Below are 21368 nucleotides of genomic sequence, written 5' to 3'. Positions count from 1 at the left end.
AAGGAAGATTTAGCAATGCTGGTGTCATGCAGTTGTTGACTCAGTGTGAGAATGGCCAGATAATGTCATATTAGGCTTCAATCCAATGTTTATGGAGAGGAATTCCTACTAAGGACGGATAACATTTCGGAAGAGGAAAAGAAGTATCTGTGGGTCAACACCTATTCACGGTGGCATTTAGGCAAAAAAAAAAGGTTTGGCATGTACCAGAGATACAATAACAACAATAAACCCCATTTAAACGTTTACCATATTAATTCATGTTTGGAATTGAATTTTTTTTCTAAAATTAGGATCAGTTTGGGGTTCTATTCCAAGTCGATTTTCCTCACAGGTTAAAAACATGAGTCTGGTCTATTCTGACTTATTAAACATTTAAAGTACTAAATATTTAACATATTTATTTCCAATTCTAGCCGATAGTGTGATTAGTGTCATGTACCTTTCCACAATAACTTCACAATTTAAGACTGACCAAGACAAACAGAAAGAAAAAACATGTCTGCCCTCTACTGGTAGTAATAGACAACACAGAATGAATTTGGCATCTATTTTCGTCAATGGCAACCTATTAGTAAATACTTAAAATAAGTTTTAAAAGCTGTTCATGTTTTTTTTTAACCTGATTCTGATTCTCTACTTAAAAATAATAATAATAACTTGATTTTTTTTAACACAGCTGATGTTAACCACATAGAGGAGCAATATATTCCTCACAAGCAAATATGCTGAAATCCAAACTACAATCATTGTGTACACACAGGATTAGTAGCCAATGACATCCCTTTCTATGCTCTTGCACAGGAAAAAACAGCAAATCAAATGTCTAATGTCCTTTCTGTTTGCATAAACACATCCCCCCCTTCTTCTAAGCCTGTAGTAGGGGGACTTTGACATATTACCCTTGTCTTAAAGGGGCCCAGACATGTGCTTACAAAGAGAATCCAGAAAGGTGTTCGTGATTCTACTCTATCTTTTGCTTCCGCTCGCTGGACTCAGCTCGATAATGAGATCTCCATCGGACGAGGTAAGAGGATATTTGGCGTTGACGAGGGTGCCGTGGCTTCTCGTGATCCCACTGCTCAAGGCCTCTGCTAAGTACATTGGACTTTTCAACTTTAAACTGTTTATCATCTGTGAAACTTTCAAATTTGGCTGTATCTTTGAAATATGCTCTAATTTTCCACCCTGTTTACAGGCTTTGTTTTACACCAGCCGGCAGAGAGATAGGCTTACAAATTCTCTCTCTTCTGACCTCTCAGGTAGTAAGATCACCTAAAATATTGTGTGCCTCTAAAAACATATTTCATGAATGTATATATTTGTGCAGTGAGAGGGCGGTCTCGGCGATCAACTGCGATGCCTGATGTCACACACTTGGAACTCTTAGTAGTGGTTGCAACGGATGTGCAACAGATCCACAAACAAGATACAGAACGTTATATATTCACCAACCTCAATATTGTAAGTGCGCAATGGTGCTCAGACGTTTGGTCGCCGGTCTTTTGGTCCATTTTGGTCGCCGGTCAAATGGTGACAGAGAGTTTACTGTTGAAACTAAATCTCAGAATTATATTCATGAGAGAGAGTTTAATATCCAAGTACTGTTTAATATCCAAATACTGTTTAATATCCAAGTACTGTTTAATATCTAAGGACTGTTTAATATCTAAGTACTGTTTAATATCTAAGGACTGTTTAATATCTAAGTACTGTTTAATATGTAAGGACTGTTTAATATCTAAGTACTGTTTAATATCCAAGTACTGTTTAATATCTAAGGACTGTTTAATATCTAAGTACTGTTTAATATCTAAGTACTGTTTAATATCCAAGTACTGTTTAATATCTAAGTACTGTTTCATATCTAAGTACTGTTTAATAACTAAGTACTGTTTAATATCCAAGTACTGTTTAATATCTAAGTACTGTTTAATATCCAAGTACTGTTTAATATCTAAAGACTGTTTAATATCTAAGGACTGTTTAATATCTATAGACTGTTTAAAATCTAAGGACTGTTTAATATCCAAGTACTGTTTAATATCTAAGGACTGTTTAATATCTACTTAGATATTAACCAGTACTTAGATATCAAACTCTCCCTCTTGGATATTAAACTCTCTCTCGTGTGAATATAATTTTGAGAGCTGGTTTCAACAGTAAACTTTCTCACCATTTGACCGGCGACCAAAAGGGACCAAAAGACCGGCGACCAAACGTCCGGTCACGATGCGCAATGACAAATACGTAATATGTTCAGGCATTTTTTACATCCAGGGCTCTATTCTTAGGCCTCAGAACTGTTACGAGATAGGACTTTGGGAGCCAACATGAGGGTGCACTTAGTTCGCATGATTATTCTGTTTGAACCAGAGGTCAGCCATTCTTTCTAGAGTTCATGCAAAAGATTACAATCCTAATTTTTCCCCCCGTTCTTTCTCCAGCCAGAGATACAAATGTCTCCAAACATCACCTCTTCTCTCCGAAGTGTATGCGACTGGGGTGCTCGCTTAAATCCGTCAAATGACACCGACCCACTACACGCAGATCTCTTCTTGTATATAACAAGGTTTGTGACACATTGCTGTTCTGATTGGCTAATTGGGAGACTATTTTTTTCCCCCACAACGCAGATACGACCTGAAGTTGCCTGATGGGGACAACCGAGTGAGGGGTGTGACACAGTTAGGGGGTGCTTGTTCTAGTCAATGGAGTTGTGTGATTGCAGAGGATACTGGATTTGATCTCGGGATTACTATTGCCCATGAGATTGGACATAGGTACTATTCTCTCAAAACTGAACAGTTAACAAAAGGCAATATAATTTTTTTTATGACTCACCCAACATATTTACCTCAGTTTTGGAATCAACCATGATGGCGTAGGGAACTTGTGCAGTGGGAGTGGCTCCATGATGGCATCTGATGGAGGCTATAACAGCATAGATCTCACTTGGTCGTCTTGCAGTAGAGACCAGCTCCTTGCCTTTTTCAAGTGAGTCACATTCTCTTGAAAACGCGCCATCCCGGTTGCAGTCAAACAAGCTGTCTGCTGAGGTAAAAAAAACATTGCCTGTTAGCTTCAGCCACTAGCCCGCTCTTTTCAATGCATTAATCACGTACACGTACAGATAGGATACTTCAGAGTTATGTTTTATGCTTGTAGAATCATATCTGTGTGCAATTATATGCAATTAGCGTTACCACTTCTATATATATATATACATATACCACTACTATATATACATACTATATATACCACTACAATATATACATACTATATATACCACTACAATATATACATACTATATATACCACTATCTATACATACTATATATACCACTATTATATATACATACTATATATACCACTATTATAGATACATACTATAGATACCACTACTAAATATAGATATACATACTATATATACATAGTATATATACATACTATATTTACATAGTATATATACATACTATATTTACATAGTATATATACATACTATATATACATAGTATATATAGTATGTATATATACCACTACTAAATATATACATACTATATATACCACTACTAAATATATACATACCATATATACCACTACTATATATATATACTTACTTATTACCTATCTATTTATGTCTAAAATGTCTTTTTCTGTGTCTGTATTCTCACCCTCTTGCTACTGTGACAAAGAAGTTACCCAAATATGGGATGAACAAAGTTATCCAAGCCAATCCAATTGTGTTCATAGGGAAGGAAATGCAGATTGTGTAAAAGATCCACCAGGCCAAGAAAGTGCCTTACAAGACTGGAAACCTGGACTTTACTACGGGATTGATGACCAGTGTCGAATAGCTTTTGGGAATACAGCGAGAAGCTGTTCGTTCACATATCCAGATTTGGTGATATCAATGTTATTTTAATATAGTATTCAATTAAAACAATTTATAAATGCTTCTTTCTTCGTCAGCCAATGTGTCGGGTTCTGTCTTGTCACACCGACCCGAATGATGACAGCTCCTGCAAACGTCTTTTAGTGCCATTGCTCGATGGGACTCAATGTGCACCTCATCGGGTAATAGAAGACATTTTCATGGATTTTGAGGAAAGCATAAGCATGATTAAAGTATTTAATTGTTTTTTATGTTTTGCAGTGGTGTCTAAAGGGCCGTTGTGTCTCCCCAGACCAGCTCGGCCCATCTGCCGTTGTGCATGGATCTTGGTCTAGCTGGTCCGGGTTCTCCCCATGCTCACGAACATGTGGTGGTGGAGTCATTCACCGCATACGGAAGTGCAACAACCCAAGGTCAACATAGTTCATAGTTGTGGGGTAGTTCATAGTCAGTAGCTAAAAATCCTGTTACTAAAAAGCTGGTTGTAATTTTTGTTTTTCAGGCCTGCCTTTGGGGGAAATGATTGTTTGGGGCTTGGTATTGAGGCTGAACTTTGTAACCAAAAGGTGAGGCTTGCTTCCTAATAAAAATTATTTCGGAGAAAATAAAGCACAGGTGTCAAAGTGCCGGCCCGCGGGCCAAATTTGGTCCACCACATCATTTTGTGCGGCCCGAGAAAGTAAATCATGAGTGGTGACTTTCTGTTTTAGGATCAAATAAAAATGAAGAGTATAGATGTATATGAAATTTCTTGATTTTTCCCCTTTTAAATCTATAATTTTAATTTTTAAACTTTTTTTCCTTATTTTTAGTTCAAAAGTCATTTTGTAAAATCTAAAAATATATTTAAAAAAAAGCTCAGATAAACATTGTTATAGATCTATAAAAAATGAATATTCAGGGATTTTAATCCAGTTCTTTTAATCAAATTAAAACCCAAGATTGACACCCTTGAAGTAAAGCTTTTGGAAGTTTGGGGTATAAATTCATGATGTTATAAAAATTAATTTAAAAGAAATATAACTGAATATTTACCTTTACAGCCATGTGAGGGCACCCAGCTGGAGTTCATGGCCGAGCAGTGTTCCCAAACAGATGTCCAACCACTTTACCTTCGTCCAAACCAGGCCTCCTTCTACACATGGATCCCTGCAATAGGCTTTTCCCAAGGTGGGAAAAACATAAGATATCAATCCTGCACACTATTTTTTTAAAAAGAATCTTACCTAAAACAGGTGATGAGCAATGCAGATACATGTGTCAGTCCAAGGGGGAAGATTTCATCGTTAGCCGAGGCTCTCATTTTGCTGACGGGACGCGATGTGAGGTCGAAGGACGAACACCCTTTGGTCAAACAGGAGTTTGTCTGCAAGGGAAATGCCTGGTAATACAAAAACAGGATAAAAATCAATTCTAAATTGACTTATATTCCCTACTTTCAGATGTTCGGCTGCGATGGCGTCTTACATTCGGGGAAAGTGCGAGATGTGTGTGGTTTTTGTGGGGGAAATGGATCTTCCTGCACACTGACCTCCGACTTATATACCGGAGGTGGAGCAAGAGGCAAGACCAATTCGTGATCGGACGTTTGGTCGCCGGATGTTTGGTCGCTGGTCAAATGTACTTAAATATTAAACAGTACTCAGATATTAAACAGTACTCGGATATTAAACAGTACTTAGTTATTAAACAGTACTTAGTTATTAAACAGTACTTAGATCTTAAACAGTACTTAGATCTTAAACAGTACTTAGATATTAAACAGTACTTAGATATTAAACAGTACTTAGATATTAAACAGTACTTAGATATTAAACAGTACTTAGATCTTAAACAGTACTTAGATATTAAACAGTACTTAGATATTAAACAGTACTTAGATATGAAACAGCACTTAGATATGAAACAGTACTTAGATATGAAACAGTACTTAGATATTAAACAGTACTTAGATATTAAACAGTACTTAGATATTAAACTCTCTCTCATAAATATAATTTTGAGAGCTGGTTTCAACAGTAAACTGTCACCAAAAGACCGGCGACCAAATGTCCGAGCACCAACTAGTTCATTCCTACTGAATCATTTTGAAATATCGGGTACTGTAATTCATCATATTTATGCTAGTGTACTTTATGGATGGTTGCAATCATAATTATTGGATTATGTGTGGGTATTTGTTGATTAATAGTGCTGTATTTTGACTTCCTGCATTCCATTTCAGAGTACACTACTTTCTTGACCTTGCCAATAAATTCCACACAGGTTTATATCGTCAACAGGGCGCCTCTATTCACTCATATGGGTACGTGACATGATCTTATTTTTTAGAATCAATCGTAATTCAGAATATTTCTGCCTTCTGCTTTTACAGCTGTGATGTACGGAGACAAATACGTCGTCTCTGGGAATGGCAGAATGGCGTTAAATATAACCCATCCCTCCCCTTTGGATGATAAATTCTTAGACTACCGTCTCCATTTGACCTCTGACCTCTTGCCTGAAATGGAAGAGATACTACTAGCGGGACCGGTGCAACAGCCAATAAAAATTCAGGTTAGTGTTTTTAACATTGCGAAAAATTTGGATTACAAATTACAGTAAAAGTACACTATGTGTAAAAGACCAGTATTTTAAAACTGATACGCGTTCTTGTTCCAGGTTTATCGCAGATATGGGAAGGAATATGGGGAAAAAACAAACCCCAATATCAGTTATCAGTTTTATGTTCCTAAAGATCACAGCGACTTGAGAGAAGTTAAACTTTTAGGCATATGGAGTGTTGTTATGACACCTTGCTCTGTCTCCTGTGGTTTAGGTATGTTTAGATCCTTTCATTAAATGCTAATAATCCAACTGCCGTATTTCACGACTATAAGGCGCAATGCATTATAAGGCGCACCCTCAATGAATGACTTTTTAATTTGTTTCCATATATAAGGCGCCGTCTATTTTGGAGAAAATTTAAAACTTTTAAGTGCGCCTTATAGTCGTGAAAATACGGTAATTCTTACTCAGATGTTATCACAACACATGAATGGTAAATATATTAAAAAAAGCTAATTTTCTTACAGGTTTGCAAAAGTCTCAGTACATATGTGTGGATGAAGAAACCAACAAACCTGTAGAGGAACACTATTGTCCACGATGTCCACCTTTACCATTGCCTACATCCTGTCAGCTCCCAGACTGCCCTGCAAAGCAAGTGTGATATATTAATTACAAACCTCGATCGACAAAATACCGATTATTAATACCATTCCAATCCAGTTAGCGGTTAGGAGGCCGACAACTAATATTTAGAGCCTGTAAAAATTACAGTTAGTGTAAAAAATGTTGCAAAAAAAGCCCTGAACTACATAGAACTGTATTAAATCACACAAAATAGCCTAGTCTACCCCTATATATATTAAGAAATATATTGAGGATTCTTGCAATTTATGTTTATGTAAGTTATTAAATGTACAATTCAACTTAATTTGTATAGCGGCAAGGTTTAAGGGGTTAAATTTGCATTGGTGCTGATGTCTTTGTGTATATATTTATTACTAATAAAAGGCACCGCAAATTGAAGCTTAGCAGTCGCAACAACATCAAATTTCCAACTTAAGCTGAAACTGCTCGTTTGTGTTAGAGAGGATATATAACCCAATTTTAAATTGATTTCTCCATATCGGCTGTCCCGATTAAAAAAAAATAATCATGAATTATAGTAGTCTTTTACCTTGTGCCACTAACATACCTCATAATAAGTGTATAATTGTTTCACAGGTGGTTTGCGGGAAAGTTTGGACCCTGCAGCACGTCCTGTGGTAGTGGAGAAAAAATACGTTCTGTAACATGTGTTCAAAAACATGGCGCAGATCTTGTAAAGGTTCGGGATTCCGACTGCCCTTTGGATTCAGCGCCAAACACTGTTGAAAAATGTCAACTTCAACTATGTCCTGCCAGGTAGTAAGTGCATATATACACATTATTTTACTTTTATTATCCTCAATAAACCGGCTTGGGTGGGGCCATACCCTTCGAACCCACCCTAATTTCCGCCCCTGTCTCAACCAATGCAAAACATTTAGATCCAAGTATAAAAAAAGTGTAAAAACTGACCTTATTTGTGTGTTTTAAAGGTGGTATGTGTCCAAAGTAGGAAATTGTTCTGCAGTTTGTGGTCCAGGAGAAGTATTGAGAAAAGTATCATGTGTCCGCCAAGTGGACAACAAAGACATTGAAGTAAATGAAAGCTTCTGCTCAAATCAAAGACCCCCTGAATCTGTGCCTTGTGTTGTTGACGTCTGTCCTACTGGGTGGGACATAACAAAGGAGGTAAAATGATAACATTATTGTCTCATATCCATATGTCAAATCTTTCTTAGGCTATTATTGCTTTATAGGATGAACCTGTCTTGATGCCACGTTCCAGACAAGCTGCAGTCTTTGTGTGGACCTCAATGATCACTCCATGCTCAAAGACCTGTGGCAATGGTATGCAAAAAAAGTTCTCTAAACAAGGATTTAGTACCGTATGTTCACAACTATAAGGCGCACCCTCAATGAATGACGTTTTTTTAGGCGCACTGTATTATAAGGCACACTGTCTATTTTGGAGAAAATTTAAGACTTAAGTGCGCCTTATAGTGCGGTAATTGCTATTGACTTCCAGGTATGAAGCACTCACTACTTTACAGTCACCTCTAGAGCCAGCCATTGTTGATGTTTTGGATTTTTTTGGTATACAATCTTGCAGTGGGGTAGGAGCTATATGATGGAAGATTTTGTAAACTAAGATGGCACCTGCATATTTAACAGTATTGTTTCAGTTCAGGCGTTTGTGTTTTTTTAATATCAGACAGTAGTGGTTTTTCGTTTTTGGTTTTCTGTTTTTTTCCATGTATAAGGCGCACTGGATTATAAGGCGCACTGTCTATTTTGGAGAAAATTTGAGACTTTTAAGTGCGCCTTATAGTCGTGAAAATATGGTACTCATTAAACATGAAATGTATATTCCTACAGGAACAAAACATGTATTGTTCTCTTGTGTGAACTATCACACCAAATGGAGGGTTCCTGACTTCAACTGTGACCCAGTGAAAAAACCTTTACCTACATCTGAGAACTGCAGTCCACTACCTTGCCCTCCAATGTAAGGACATAGTTTGTATTGAGAGTTATGGTTCTACAGCACGTGTGTTAAAGTGGTGGCCCAGGGGCCACCACGTGTGTTAAAGTGGTGGCCCAGGGGCCAAATTTGGCCCGCCGCATCATTTTGTGTGGTCCGGGAAAGTAAATAGTGCCGACTTTCTGTTTTAGGATCAAATTAAAATGATGAGTATAGATTTATATTAAATTTCCTGATTTCCCCCTTTTTAAATCAATAATTTTAATTTTTAAATCATTTTTTTTGTTGATTTAAGTTCAAAAATCATGTTGCAAATTTAAAAATACATTTTAAAAAAAGCTAAAATAAACATTGTTTTTGATCTATAAAAAAACGGAATATTCAGGGCTTTTACTCCAGTTCTTTTAATTCATTTTTTAAAAAATCTTAATATTTTTAAATGAAGAGTATAGATTTATATTAAATTTCCTGATTATCCTCTTTTGAAATCAATAATTGTCATTTTTTAATCATTTTCTTCTGTGTTTTTAGTTCAAAAATCATTTTGGAAAATCTAAAAATATATTTAAAAATATATAAAATAAACATTATGTTAGATCTATAAAAACCTGAATATTCAGGTCTTTTAATCTAAATATTATATCTAAAATGGTCCCAGTTTGACAACCCTGCTCTACAGTCTCAAAATATCACACTTTCCAACACCAGATGGCGATCCAAGCTAGGGATTTGCAGTACAACCTGTGGCGGAGGGCTTGCCAACACTGTGATGTACTGTTCTCAGGAGCTAGATGGCGAAGAAACAGTACTGCAAGATTCTGAGTGCAGCAACACCCCAAAACCAACACTAGTGATACCCTGCAACACACATGACTGCCCAGCCAGGTCAAACACAAACAACCACAATATATATAATGCTGTTGTTGTGACCCCAAAACCATTGATGACCATTTTCTTGTGTTCAGATGGAAGATTCAGAGCATGTCAGATTGCTCTGTTTCTTGTAATCTGGGTGTAGCTCACCGGATGGTGACCTGTGTTCAATTTGCTCAAGGCAAGGAAAGGGTGGCGCCTGAGGAGAGCTGTCAGAAATGGGTTAAACCGGCTACTACCGTGCCATGCCTGGTGCAGGTGTGCACCTTCAGGTGGGAGGCAAAGCCTTGGAGCCAGGTACTATCACCAACATTATTAAAATATCAGGAGTCATGTAAATCAGGGGTCGGGAACCTTGACCTTTGACGAAAAGAGCCACAAACAATGCATATTTTCCAATGTTATTCCTTGTAAGCTATACTATGAATTTAAAAGTCAAAATACATAGATGTAAACAAGCGTCTTTTCATTTTTTTTTTTGTAATTCCACCACTTTTAAAGTGGAAAAAAATGAATATTTTTTAAAAGATTCTTATGCTGTTGCCAATCAACGAGAGGATGCGTTCCAGAAGAGTCTACTACCCAAAAAAAATGAAGATTAAAGCAGTTCTAGATGTAATATCTCAGTTCTGTCACCAGCGATTTCCATATTTTAGCTCACAGGTTAGCAAAGAGCCATATCCACCCATCTAAAGAGCCACATGTGGCTCCCGAGCCATAGGTTCCCTACCCCTGATGTAAATATATCTATTTTAAAGATTGGTTGGAAAACAACAATCAAAAACAAACACTGATTAACATAATAATAATAAATTCCGTACTGTTTTGTTGTCTTCTTGTAGTGTTCAGTGTCTTGTGGTGACGGTATTCAATCCAGAACAGTCTCCTGCATGGGGCCCTCAAAACCCGAACCCCTCAGTCCTTTAAACTGCATGCACATGCCCAAGCCAATCACCATTCAAGGCTGTAGTATGGACAGCTGCACAAATGTGGAATCTACCTCAGTTGTCATTCCAGCTACTTATACCGCAATCAAGGAGGATTCTCACTTGTTTCACACTCCGAATACAACGATAAAACAATACCGTGTGCGAATACTACCTCCACCTTCATCCGGTACAGTCGAAATTCCGCAGGCCGCTACAACCGCGAGTCCTTCACCCGAACCAAGTAAATAAATTAGATTATTTGCAATTTCAAGGGTTATTATAGGCGTCTATTGAGTGTTTTCGTCTCACCAGATGTATGTGGGCAGCTACTTTTGCAAGAATCAGGTACCGTTGACTTGAGGAACATCACTGGTCTCTGCACAGTGGCCATTGGTCGACCTCTAGATGAGGTCATTTACGTCAAAATAGTATCCAGCTCCTTAAACTGCAAAAAGAGTGAGTATTAAACATTAAGTAAACATTTTTACTTGATATTCAGCATATAAAAATGGCTGTAATAATGAATTGAAGGTGTTTCAACAGGTGAATATGCTGTGTTTTTTGACCGACTGGTGCTGGTCCGTAAGTGCGAGCAGGCGGCAGGTAGCTCGCTGACTACGAGAACCAACGTTCTTCTAGTTGGACAGAACCTGCTTACCCGTGGGAATGGAATGGTGTTCACCTACAGCTCACGGAGAAATGAGAAGAAGAGCCAACATCAAAGTAGGATATGTACATTCACTAGAATTTGTGATGCAACGCCGACCAATTGGAAATATGGTCACATATTACATACACTTTGCAGTGTAGAGGTTTAGTATTTTCAGGCACATTTCTGACACAATTATAAGTGAAATATGTAATTTTCAATGGCCTATTGCATTGGTGTCAAAGTGGCGGCCCAGGGGCCAAATCTGGCCCACCGCATCATTTAGTGTGGCGGCCCGGGAAAGTAAATTATGAGTGCCGACTTTCTGTTTTAGTATTAAATTAAAATGAAGAGTATAGATGTATATTAAATGCCCTGATTTCCCCCTTTTAAACCAATAATTGTAATTTTTTAATCATTCTTTTCTGTTTTTAGTTCAAAAATCATTTTGTAAAATCTAAAAATAGATTTAAAAATAAGCTAAAATAAACAATGTTTTAGATCTATAAAAAAACTGATTCCTCATGGCTTTTAATCCAGTTCTTTTAATCTATTTATTAAAAAAAATCTAAATATTATATCTAAAAGGGTCTGGCCCATTTGAATTAGAGTTGACATTAAACCGGCCCGAGTCTGACACACTTGTCCTATTGTATAATATGCAGTAATACCTCGTTTACCGCGGGTAATGGGTTCCAAGACTTGCCGCAATAGGCAAATCACCACGACATAGTTACTGTGTTTTTATGTTCTCTGTTTCATATCATATGGAATTGTAAACACCTCTGTGGACTAAATTTACGTCCCGAAGGTAGACACTGCCCTCTAAAGGCCAGTGAAATAATCTCCAATTGTGACTCCACTGATGAATGCAGTTTTTACTCCCCCTCCGAAGATTGCGACAAGCAGCTGTTTTCGTCCAGCGGGCAATTTGAGAATCCAACAACATCCGATACTAACCAAGCTTGTCGTGTACTGATCAACGCCCCTCCCTCAGTGAAGATCCGAATTCAAGCACTGCATATAGGGTTGGTCTTCAACACCACGAATTCACAGTCTTCGTATATTATGGTGGGTACGTTACTTTTACATTGCATAAAGTACTGCAGGGAAAAAACACAATAAATGTTAGTAGTTTTCCATATGGACATTTTTTTAAGGGGACAAGTTTGTGTGTCCTCCAGATCCGAGATATGGACAAACTGAAGACCAACATGTTTAAAGGCCCGCAGCTGTTTGTGTGGTACTCATCAGGAAACATGGCGGAGGTTGAATTCCATGGAAATTACAAGCACACAGTGGGAAGTTTCCGGGCAGAATATTCCTTCCTAAAACGTTAAAATTTTTCAAATATCAAATAAACTTTTCTTTTAATAAAACATATCGAACAAAGAAAACTGAAATTTGACTGTGAAATGAATGTAAAACGCCATAATGTTAAATTCAATTTTACATTTAAAAGCAAATGTGCAAACTGAGTCCTTATGTAAAGATATTAAATTGCATGTAATAAAATATAGTGAAGATTTCTATTGGATTTCAATGTCCTTGCCTTAATTGTCCCCCATTTTGGCTCCACAGAAACATAAACAATAAATTCCCACCCGCCATACTTGCAATGCCTTCCCAAGTTCGTGTCCAAGTGGCTCAGGGTGCTGGAGCAATAACAACAAACCCTCTACCCGCACAAGTGGGTCACTGATTGGCCGAAGCCGTGTCCTCCAGAAGAGCTTTCATGTCCAACAGAGCATCATTTACAGTCTGTGCATACTTGGCTGCATTTGTCTCTTCACAGCTGTTGAAGGCTGTGATGGCAATGTTGATGTGCTCATCCATTGGATTGTAACACACTCCATAGCCATCTGGCACCATTGGACCAAAGCACATGACACAGTCGGTCTTGGAACCCACCTGGAACCATCAGAGAAGATGAAGACGACAACTCAGAAGTGAGATGTCACAAATGCTAAGGCTAATATGTCTAATATCATCAAAACAGTCCATTTTAACAGGTTGAGAACAATCGCCAATCATGCAAGCGCCTGGAAATACATCACTTGGAATTGTGTATCCAAAGTAGCTAGCATTAATTACCATATTTTACCGACTATAAGGCGCACAAGTCTTACATTTTCTCCAAAATAGACAGTGCGTCTTATAATCCAGTGCGCCTTATATATGGACCAATACTAAAACTGTTATCATGATAAAATAAAATAAATCAGTCAATAGGGTACACTTAATATTACATATCATAAATAATTTTTAATTTATTGTATTTATATTTATTTTTTCCCTCAAGATGGCGCCGTCACGCGTTAATGGCAGTAGTTCTGTCCACTCTTATTTGTTTTTCGTGTTTTACAGCCCCTCCATCTTTTTTTAAATGACATTTTAATATTTCTTAATACATTCCTCTTATCTTGATTTTGTACTTTTTACTTTAATGATGAAGTATGTTAATACTTTAGTCCTTTTTTCTGTTTATGTTTCATATGTACTGTTAACAGATGCACTTTTTTACATGTATCATATCGTGTGCTGACCCCGCCCATATGTCAAATTTTAAAGTCAAAGTGGCCCCCGGGCCGAAAAGCTTGCCCACCCCTGATCTAACTACTATTTGCCTGGCTGCGTCTATAAAAACGGTGCCTCCATTGTGTGTGTAAAATCCCGAAAAAACACTCGTTACTGACACTGCGGCTAAAAATACCATGCGCAGTATAGTCCTGAAAATACAGTAGTATACATTACTGTTCTCTGTCCCACTTACAAAATCCTCCATTGCCAATCCCGATAAATTTAAGAAAACATTATTCAATGGATATGAATGAGCACACCTGGCTGGTTAGGAGATTATAATGATGAGCCACAGCAAAAGAGGTATCCATGAATATCCCCGGCATAGAAGTGAGGTCTTCAATACTCTGCATTCGTAGTCCTAGAAGATGTCTGTCAATGGCTTGTCCATGTATAGCCTGAAAAGTAAAGAAGTAATTGAGCAAAATGGCATTTTTTGGAGATTTTAATTGGGACTTCTTACATTGTACGTGTTTTCCCGGTGCGTTTTGGCAGCATTGTGCAGTAGCGCTAATCTCTCGTTGCTCTGAAAGTGAGATTTAGAGTTCTAGTCAGATTAAGTATCAACAAACATGTATATTTTCAAGGCATTGAACAGAATGCAGCCGGTTTTCTGGTTGTTTTTGACAGGTTACGCTTCTTTAAAGTCAACCAGGAGTTTTTGTTGAGTTCAGTTCAACAACCTGATCAAATTTCAACAACAAAAACGAGCACACCTGTTTATTTGGATCCTGCATGGCTTGGACAAAATCCAACGACTCCTTGGAAGTCACGCGTATTACATCTGTTCTTCCGTATTTGAACATCCGTAACGACGCACTTTCATATGTAGCACAACATATGTTATACATTCTGAAATACAAGTATAAAAAAAAATGACAAATTGAATTGGCATACGCTAGAAATGGCACAAGGGATTCATTAAATGCCACAAGGGATGTTTTACCTAAAATAGGCCAGCTGGAGCGCCATTTGTATGAAGGCATCAGGACTGAGCTTGTGTTGCATTGGCAATTCTTTTCCATAATGGGAGAACATTAGGACATTCACATCCAGGTCATGCACCATTCTGGGAAAGGGAAGAAGATATTGCATGAAATATTTGCCTCCCAAAAAAATTCCTATGATTAAAATTAAGACTTTCATATACATACATGTTCATATTTTGCTTGGCTTTTTCAATATCTCTCTTGACTTCAGGTGTAATGTTGAAACGCAGTTTTTGAGGCATGCTTAGAGGAACCATGGGGGACCGGACTATTTCTGTCTTCTGCCTGACATAAACAACAAAATATAGATGTCAAACATTTAAAAATCATTTTAAAAAAGGTAAAAAAAATATGGTCTTTAAAGAATAGAAGTAACCTTACATATACTTGACGACATAATCAATAAGAAACACAATGGGCGGACCTTCCGAGGGTGCATGTTCATAAACCAGTCCACAGGTACCGTCTTCCCCGACAATGAACTGTGGACAATTATTACGAAAATTATGATTTTCAGTCATCATTGCTTGCTTCCAATGTTTCCTCTAACATACGAGCAATTTGAGATAAGAGCAATGTTCCCTCTAAGCCAATGGTGTCAAACATACGGCCCGCAGGCCGGATCCGGCCCGCCTGGTGGTTTGGTAAGGCCAGGGGAAGAAAGCTGCATTGTATAAAAAAATATGAATTTTCTTTAAAATGTGTAGTTCTTGTATTATCCGCTAGGGGCGCAGTGTTTTAGTACACTGGTAAAACAGGGAACAGTGTTTTTAAGTTCCACAAGGCTGGTACTAAATGTTTTTGGAACATTGTTACTATTTCTGTGATCAGTTTTATGTATAACACACTTGAATATATGTTTAACTGTGTAAAAGTGTTGTTAAAATTGCACATACTTTATTTATGTTCTTATGTTATTCTCTTGTTCATAATATATTGTTCATAATGTAAAAGGAACATTCTGTTAATAAACATTTTGATAATTTACTCATTCTTTGCACTAATTATTAGTATTAGTGACTAATGCAAAGGAAAAAAAGTGGGCTTATTGTTAGTTCTATGTCATTTTGCAATGAGTTTACTGGTCCGGCCCACTTGATCTTAAATTAAGCCGTATTCGGCCCGCAGACCATAGGGAGTTTGACACACCTGGCCCAGACCAACGAAAACTTAGAGGGAACATTGCTTACTACGTTTATCATTCTGCATATGTTCACTCACCTGAAGCGTCTTGTCAAACCAACGATTACCGCTATTCCAGCGAGCTCCGCCCCCATGTAGCATTTGTGCGGCAACTCGGCTCATGTAAAGTTCGTCGGAAACGCGAGGCATTGGTGCATCCAGACAGACAGTAAAAATGCTTTTTTGGATGGCACGAACTGATTCCTTATTAGTTTTATCTGCAAATTGAAAAAAAACAGCATGATTAGTACATTATTATGACATATATCATCCCATTTTTGAATGTTTCGTTACCTCTGATAAGATTATTATAAGCTTTCCCCCACGTATTCCGATGCTGCGACGTTAGGATTCCGACGGGCTCTTTGTTGGTTTGCAAAGAAGTGTTCCAAATTTTTTCTAGTTGCATGTAGATTTGATCGACTGTTAGGGGAGTGCCATCACTGTTGTATACATCCAACACGAAAAACTGCAAGGCAAAACAAGCATTTTTTGGGGTAAATTTGGGTTAGGAAACAGATGGAAGAATAGGACAATAGTGCCATCTTGAGTACCTGGAAGTTATGGACTACAGTGATGTGTGTGGGAGGTGTTTTGCCGATGGCGTGATTTACTACGGTGTCTCTTTTTGGTCCGGGGATACGGCAGGATGACAGGATTTGGTAATATTGGTCCATACATAGAGGCTTCTTGCTTAGGTACTCTACTGGCAGGGTCTCACTGTAATATATACAGATTTAATTATTGCTTTTGGGGAGTTAGGGTTAAGACACAAAGGTATAGAGCACTTGATTTCATGTGGGCCAGATCGTTTTAGATATAATATTTAGATTTTTTTTGTATATACATGGATTAAGAGAATTGGATTAAATCCCTGAATATTCAGTTTTTATTGGTCTAAAACAATGTTTATTTTAGCTTTTTTATATATATTTTTAGATTTTACCAAATGATTTTTTGCAATAAAAACACAAAAAATTGATTAAAAATGAAAATTATTGATTTAAAAGGGGGAAATATAATATACATCTATACTCTTAATTTTAATTTGATCCTAAAACAGAAAGTTGTTACTCATGATTTACTTTCCCGGGCCACACAAAATGATGTGGCGAGCCAGATTTGGCCCACGAGCCACCACTTTGACACCATTGGACTATTGAGGAACTTTGTAGGGGTAACACGTAATTCTTACAGGTAAATCAGATTATTATTAAGTTTTAGAGATGTTTTTCCACTATATATGATATAAAATTAATATTTTTTACATTAAAAAATACAGAAATAAGAATACATGAGGAATAATACAAAATAAAAATAAAAAGAGGATTAAGACACTACAAAAAAAATGCCCAATTTCATCTTTCTTTGAATTGGATAATCAACTTAGTGCTTTTATTATAATACATACAATGTCCATACCAACTCACCTGTCAATCATTTTTTTAAACTCCAACACCCCTGCAATCAGTTTGGCAGCAAACCTGCAAAGAAGACCCCACAATGTCAGTCAAACATTCAAAAGACAAATTCCTATTTGAACGAATCCCCAAAAGAACACTACAAAATTCACTTCTGTACTACAAGAAAACAATACACCGCTGATACATGTATACACTGTCCCTGGCTCGTGTCTGGTTGCATTTGGTCGTCATGTTCACTGCATATCCCACGGGTCACGGCGGTCAAAAACAGCTTAGCAATGCTAGCAGCAACAGCGCGCTTTAAATAGCCTGCATGGCGAAGAAAGCATACCCAAAGGTCGGCTAAAAACTGCAATGGTGGTTGAACTTGTTTCTAATAAACATTGACCATCTTTAATAAGAAATATGTGATTTAAAAAAATGGTTTATGTCCAATTGGTCATGTGTTTTGTTCAAAAATAGGGAAATTTAGCAGTGCAGTTGTGGGGTTTATGTCTGTCTCACCTCATCTGTCCTTGACGATCCTGGAAGTGCATGCGTGGTAGAACCACACCGGGACTGGTGTAGACCGCCACCGGCATCCGACAGTCCAAATAGGCCGACTGTACCCACCATTCCGATAGCTGTAAATTTAAAGAGTACAGAAGTACTATAGAATCAGCTTACATAAAACATTCATGTTCGATTCCCCAATCAAGGCCAACTGCTTCGTTAAAATGTAGAGTTCCACTCTACGTCTATCATACCCGAGAATATATTTTAAGAAAAACGCTTTACTTTTACCATATTCTCAAGACTTGAAGTCATACTTTGTTCATAGTTTGGTTGCGACTAATACTAAAGTGTGATTTATAAGTCTTAATTTCTTCACCCTGATCACCAACAGCTGTTATGTTAGTTTTCCCAAAAAACTTTAATATCTTAGTACCGTATTTTCTCGGCTATAAGGTGCACCGCATTATAAGGCGCACCCTCAATGAACGACATTTTTTCCAAATATAAGGCGCACTGTATTATAAGGCGCACTGTCTATTTTGGAGAAAATGTAAGACTTTTAAGTGCGCCTTATGGTTGTGAAAATACGGTATGTTTTTTTTCCTCTGACCACTGACAGCCTGTTATGTGTTTTTTAGGCTCAAGGCTGAAAACCGTTATCTTAACAAATGACTATTTAGCCTATTATTCTCCATTTTACTACTGTTACTTTAATATATGTTTGTTCTTGGTTTCTGATTTGACAAAAAAAATATATATAAATATTACTCTTCCTAGTGTTTTCATTGGCTGTGTGACTTCTACCGAGTTACAACTTATAGACCGAGAGATGCGACACTTTACTTATTTCGGTGTAATTTTCTATTTAGCAAATTAATTAGTTCGTTTTTTTCAGCAGAAAACTAAACATTTTTAGGGACTTTTTTTGAAGGAAAGTGGCACATTAGCACAATTATATATGTACAGAATCGTCACCCAAATCGGACAATAATAGTCGTCAATCAGTTTTATACTGTAAATTAAAGAATGAGGTACTTAACATGAAGTAATTACCCAGTTTTCTGTTTTCCGGGCCCGTCGCTCAAGACCCTTTTGGAGCCGTTCTCCAACACCTCCTTTTAGAAACTCGTCCACCAGCTTCCGCGTGTGTTCTAGCTCTTCTTCGCTGACGATGGGCTCTAGAGAAGCCAAGTAGTTCTCACAGGTTTGCTTCAATGGGGGCACGGGCAACTTGGGTAAGCCCTCCTGATGGACCAGGGATCTCTCCTGGATGTGTGTCACTGGACCGAGCAGGCGGCATGGCGTCACTATGCCGGGCCGCAGCTGGAAAACACATTTTGGGAAAAATACTCATTTGGATTGTCTTAAAATTTGACGTTTTAGGACAAGGGTGTCAGACTCGGGTTGGTTCGCGGGCCGCTTTAACGTCAACTTGATTTCATGTGGGCCGGACCATTTTAGATATAATATTTAGATTTTTTTTGGGGATAAATGGATTAAAAGAACTGGATTAAAGGCCCTGAATATTCAGTTTTTATAGTTTTAAACCAATGTTTATTTTAGATTTTTTTTATATATATTTTTAGATTTTACAAAATGATTTTTGAACTAAAAACAGAAAAAAATGATTAAAAAATTACAATTATTGATTTAAAAAGGGGAAAATCAAGAAATATAATATTCATCTATACTCTTCATTTTAATTTGATCCTAAAAAAAAAAGTCGGCACAAAATGATGCGGCGGGCAAGATTTGGCCCCCAGGCCGCCACTTTGACACCAGTGTCTTAGAACATAAAAACTAGCAAAAATTCCTCTGCCTTGAAGAAAATAACATTTGCACAACCCTGATAACAAATGAAATTTTATGATTGTCTATCTCGACATATAAGAGCTAACATGATTAAGATAAGCACACTAGCACTTATCAACCTTAAATATGACTGTCGCACGTTGTTATCAAATATTAACAGTACATAACAGGAGTCTTTGATGGCAAGACAAAACGAAGAAGGGCTTGTTTACATCATTTCAAAGGTTTTACAAATAATATTTATGTCAGAAATATGGACTTTGTTTGTGAAAACTTGAAACCAAAACAACAAAGAAGCTTAAGCGTATATATTTTTGTGCACCGTGCTATCTTAAAATAGTAGTTTGAACCTTTGGAATGGTGAAACAAACATTGGCACATGTAGGAAATCTGTCACTAAATAAAAGACGGGTTTTATTACCATCCTACGACTTGTTTTTTTATTTAATGACCCTTTTAATATCTTTGTCAAATAGTATAATATCTATGAAGGGGAAATTAGAGTTAAATTGTGCTTATCCCAAAACTAAGTAAAATGTGGACATTTACTTTTTGAGTCCTTAATATAGATAAATCATTATTTTTATTTGAAATAAAATCGGATAATGTAAATAACGTGTTAATTGTCGTCAGAATTCAGATTAAAAAGATTATGTATCTCTTAATTCAATAATTAACCAGTAATAATTCAAATTAAAAACATTATTTATCTCTTAATTCAATAATTAACCATTCATAATTGAAATCAAAAACATTATGTATCTCTTAATTCAATAATTAACCAGTAATAATTCAAAATAACAAGCGTGGATATTTTAGTGTACTTCCATTGACCTAAAACATAGAACACGTTTAATACAACACTTCCGGTAAACCCCTTCAAAATAAAGTTATTGACACCACGCAGAATTGTTGCTGCAGCAGTGCATTAACCCCCTAATAACAAAACACGGCTATATCTATTTTTTTATAACAATTAATCGCCAATTTGTGCAGTATTAGGACAATTTTGAACTACAAAATCACCGTAATGTCACTCAGGGCCCGCAGGCTATCGTTACGAATGACGGCATAAACGCGCTTATTAAAAACAAAATCTATTTTAATCTTTCTACGCCACAAGATAAATAAAAACAAGATAATATTGTCGGCTTGGCTTTCCAGAGCAGGTTGCGAATGGCGTCCCGCCTGCTATCAAACAAATGTCCTGCCCACACGTTCCTGTCCGTGCATTTTGTATTAAATCCTCCACACGATCACTTGTAAAATGTCACTGAAAAGTCCACTCACCGCGGTTCTGACAAAAACGGCCAACATGTTGTCAAATAGACGCGCCGGTGTCTTTAAAGATGTCAAAGCTTGGAGCAGTCATGTCTCAAGGACGAGTTCGGCGTCTATTTTGAGACGCCCGCCCCCCTTCGGCTC

At 37.2% G+C, this 21368-nt stretch overlaps 3 protein-coding genes and 1 long non-coding RNA gene across 7 annotated transcripts in view; 1 reads left to right on the top strand and 3 right to left on the bottom strand.

Moving 5' to 3' along the window:
* Nucleotides 1-5291, bottom strand: part of LOC144195081 (neuronal calcium sensor 1) — a 20620-nt gene extending 15329 nt beyond the window's left edge. For all 4 annotated transcript variants that reach the window (XM_077714461.1, XM_077714462.1, XM_077714463.1 and 1 more), the window contains exons 1-3: nucleotides 5121-5291; nucleotides 4930-5053; nucleotides 2858-3054 (exon numbers count right to left, since the gene is read on the bottom strand). The gene's annotated coding sequence lies outside the window, so the exon portion shown is untranslated. The remainder of the gene's footprint in view (nucleotides 1-2857; nucleotides 3055-4929; nucleotides 5054-5120) is intronic.
* Nucleotides 883-12961, top strand: adamts13 (ADAM metallopeptidase with thrombospondin type 1 motif, 13). The gene is made up of 29 exons (XM_077714465.1): nucleotides 883-1027; nucleotides 1199-1262; nucleotides 1331-1464; nucleotides 2295-2378; nucleotides 2448-2572; nucleotides 2637-2783; nucleotides 2863-2997; nucleotides 3753-3903; nucleotides 3972-4076; nucleotides 4156-4307; nucleotides 4397-4460; nucleotides 4938-5064; nucleotides 5130-5278; nucleotides 5337-5457; nucleotides 6119-6199; nucleotides 6269-6450; nucleotides 6556-6712; nucleotides 6969-7095; nucleotides 7666-7845; nucleotides 8022-8217; nucleotides 8286-8376; nucleotides 8905-9034; nucleotides 9719-9895; nucleotides 9976-10180; nucleotides 10726-11053; nucleotides 11125-11268; nucleotides 11356-11535; nucleotides 12357-12532; nucleotides 12646-12961. The coding sequence occupies exons 1-29, from the start codon at nucleotides 926-928 to the stop codon at nucleotides 12799-12801; spliced, it is 4170 nt and encodes a 1389-aa protein (XP_077570591.1). The 5' UTR covers nucleotides 883-925; the 3' UTR covers nucleotides 12802-12961.
* LOC144195085 (uncharacterized) lies at nucleotides 6966-11807 on the bottom strand. Its single transcript, XR_013326044.1, has 5 exons — nucleotides 9752-11807; nucleotides 8293-8365; nucleotides 8002-8191; nucleotides 7637-7701; nucleotides 6966-7088 (listed from the first exon to the last, which is right to left on the bottom strand). It is a non-coding gene; the product is annotated as an uncharacterized LOC144195085 (long non-coding RNA).
* LOC144195084 (carnitine O-acetyltransferase-like) lies at nucleotides 12511-21368 on the bottom strand. Its single transcript, XM_077714466.1, has 14 exons — nucleotides 21234-21368; nucleotides 19185-19454; nucleotides 18141-18259; nucleotides 17643-17696; nucleotides 16767-16932; nucleotides 16507-16681; nucleotides 16252-16430; nucleotides 15412-15512; nucleotides 15196-15315; nucleotides 14988-15110; nucleotides 14758-14893; nucleotides 14505-14567; nucleotides 14302-14439; nucleotides 12511-13372 (listed from the first exon to the last, which is right to left on the bottom strand). The coding sequence occupies exons 1-14, from the start codon at nucleotides 21258-21260 to the stop codon at nucleotides 13157-13159; spliced, it is 1887 nt and encodes a 628-aa protein (XP_077570592.1). The 5' UTR covers nucleotides 21261-21368; the 3' UTR covers nucleotides 12511-13156.

This window comes from Stigmatopora nigra, chromosome 4, assembly GCF_051989575.1.
Source record: "Stigmatopora nigra isolate UIUO_SnigA chromosome 4, RoL_Snig_1.1, whole genome shotgun sequence".
Taxonomy (NCBI): Eukaryota; Metazoa; Chordata; class Actinopteri; order Syngnathiformes; family Syngnathidae; genus Stigmatopora; species Stigmatopora nigra.
This window is presented reverse-complemented; position numbering and strand designations above follow the sequence as displayed.

Excerpts from the sequence above, each read along its gene's own strand:
- adamts13 (XM_077714465.1), top strand. The coding sequence starts at position 926 with ATGTGCTTACAAAGAGAATCCAGAAAGGTGTTCGTGATTCTACTCTAT. Across the intron at positions 2,998-3,752 it reads CAGCTCCTTGCCTTTTTCAA|GGAAGGAAATGCAGATTGTG; the intron begins GTGAGTCACATT and ends TTGTGTTCATAG. Across the intron at positions 9,035-9,718 it reads CCACTACCTTGCCCTCCAAT|ATGGCGATCCAAGCTAGGGA; the intron begins GTAAGGACATAG and ends TTCCAACACCAG.
- LOC144195084 (XM_077714466.1), bottom strand. The coding sequence starts at position 21,260 with ATGTTGGCCGTTTTTGTCAGAACCGCG. Across the intron at positions 16,431-16,506 it reads TTATAATAATCTTATCAGAG|ATAAAACTAATAAGGAATCA; the intron begins GTAACGAAACAT and ends TTCAATTTGCAG. Across the intron at positions 13,373-14,301 it reads ATAATCTCCTAACCAGCCAG|GTGGGTTCCAAGACCGACTG; the intron begins GTGTGCTCATTC and ends TGATGGTTCCAG.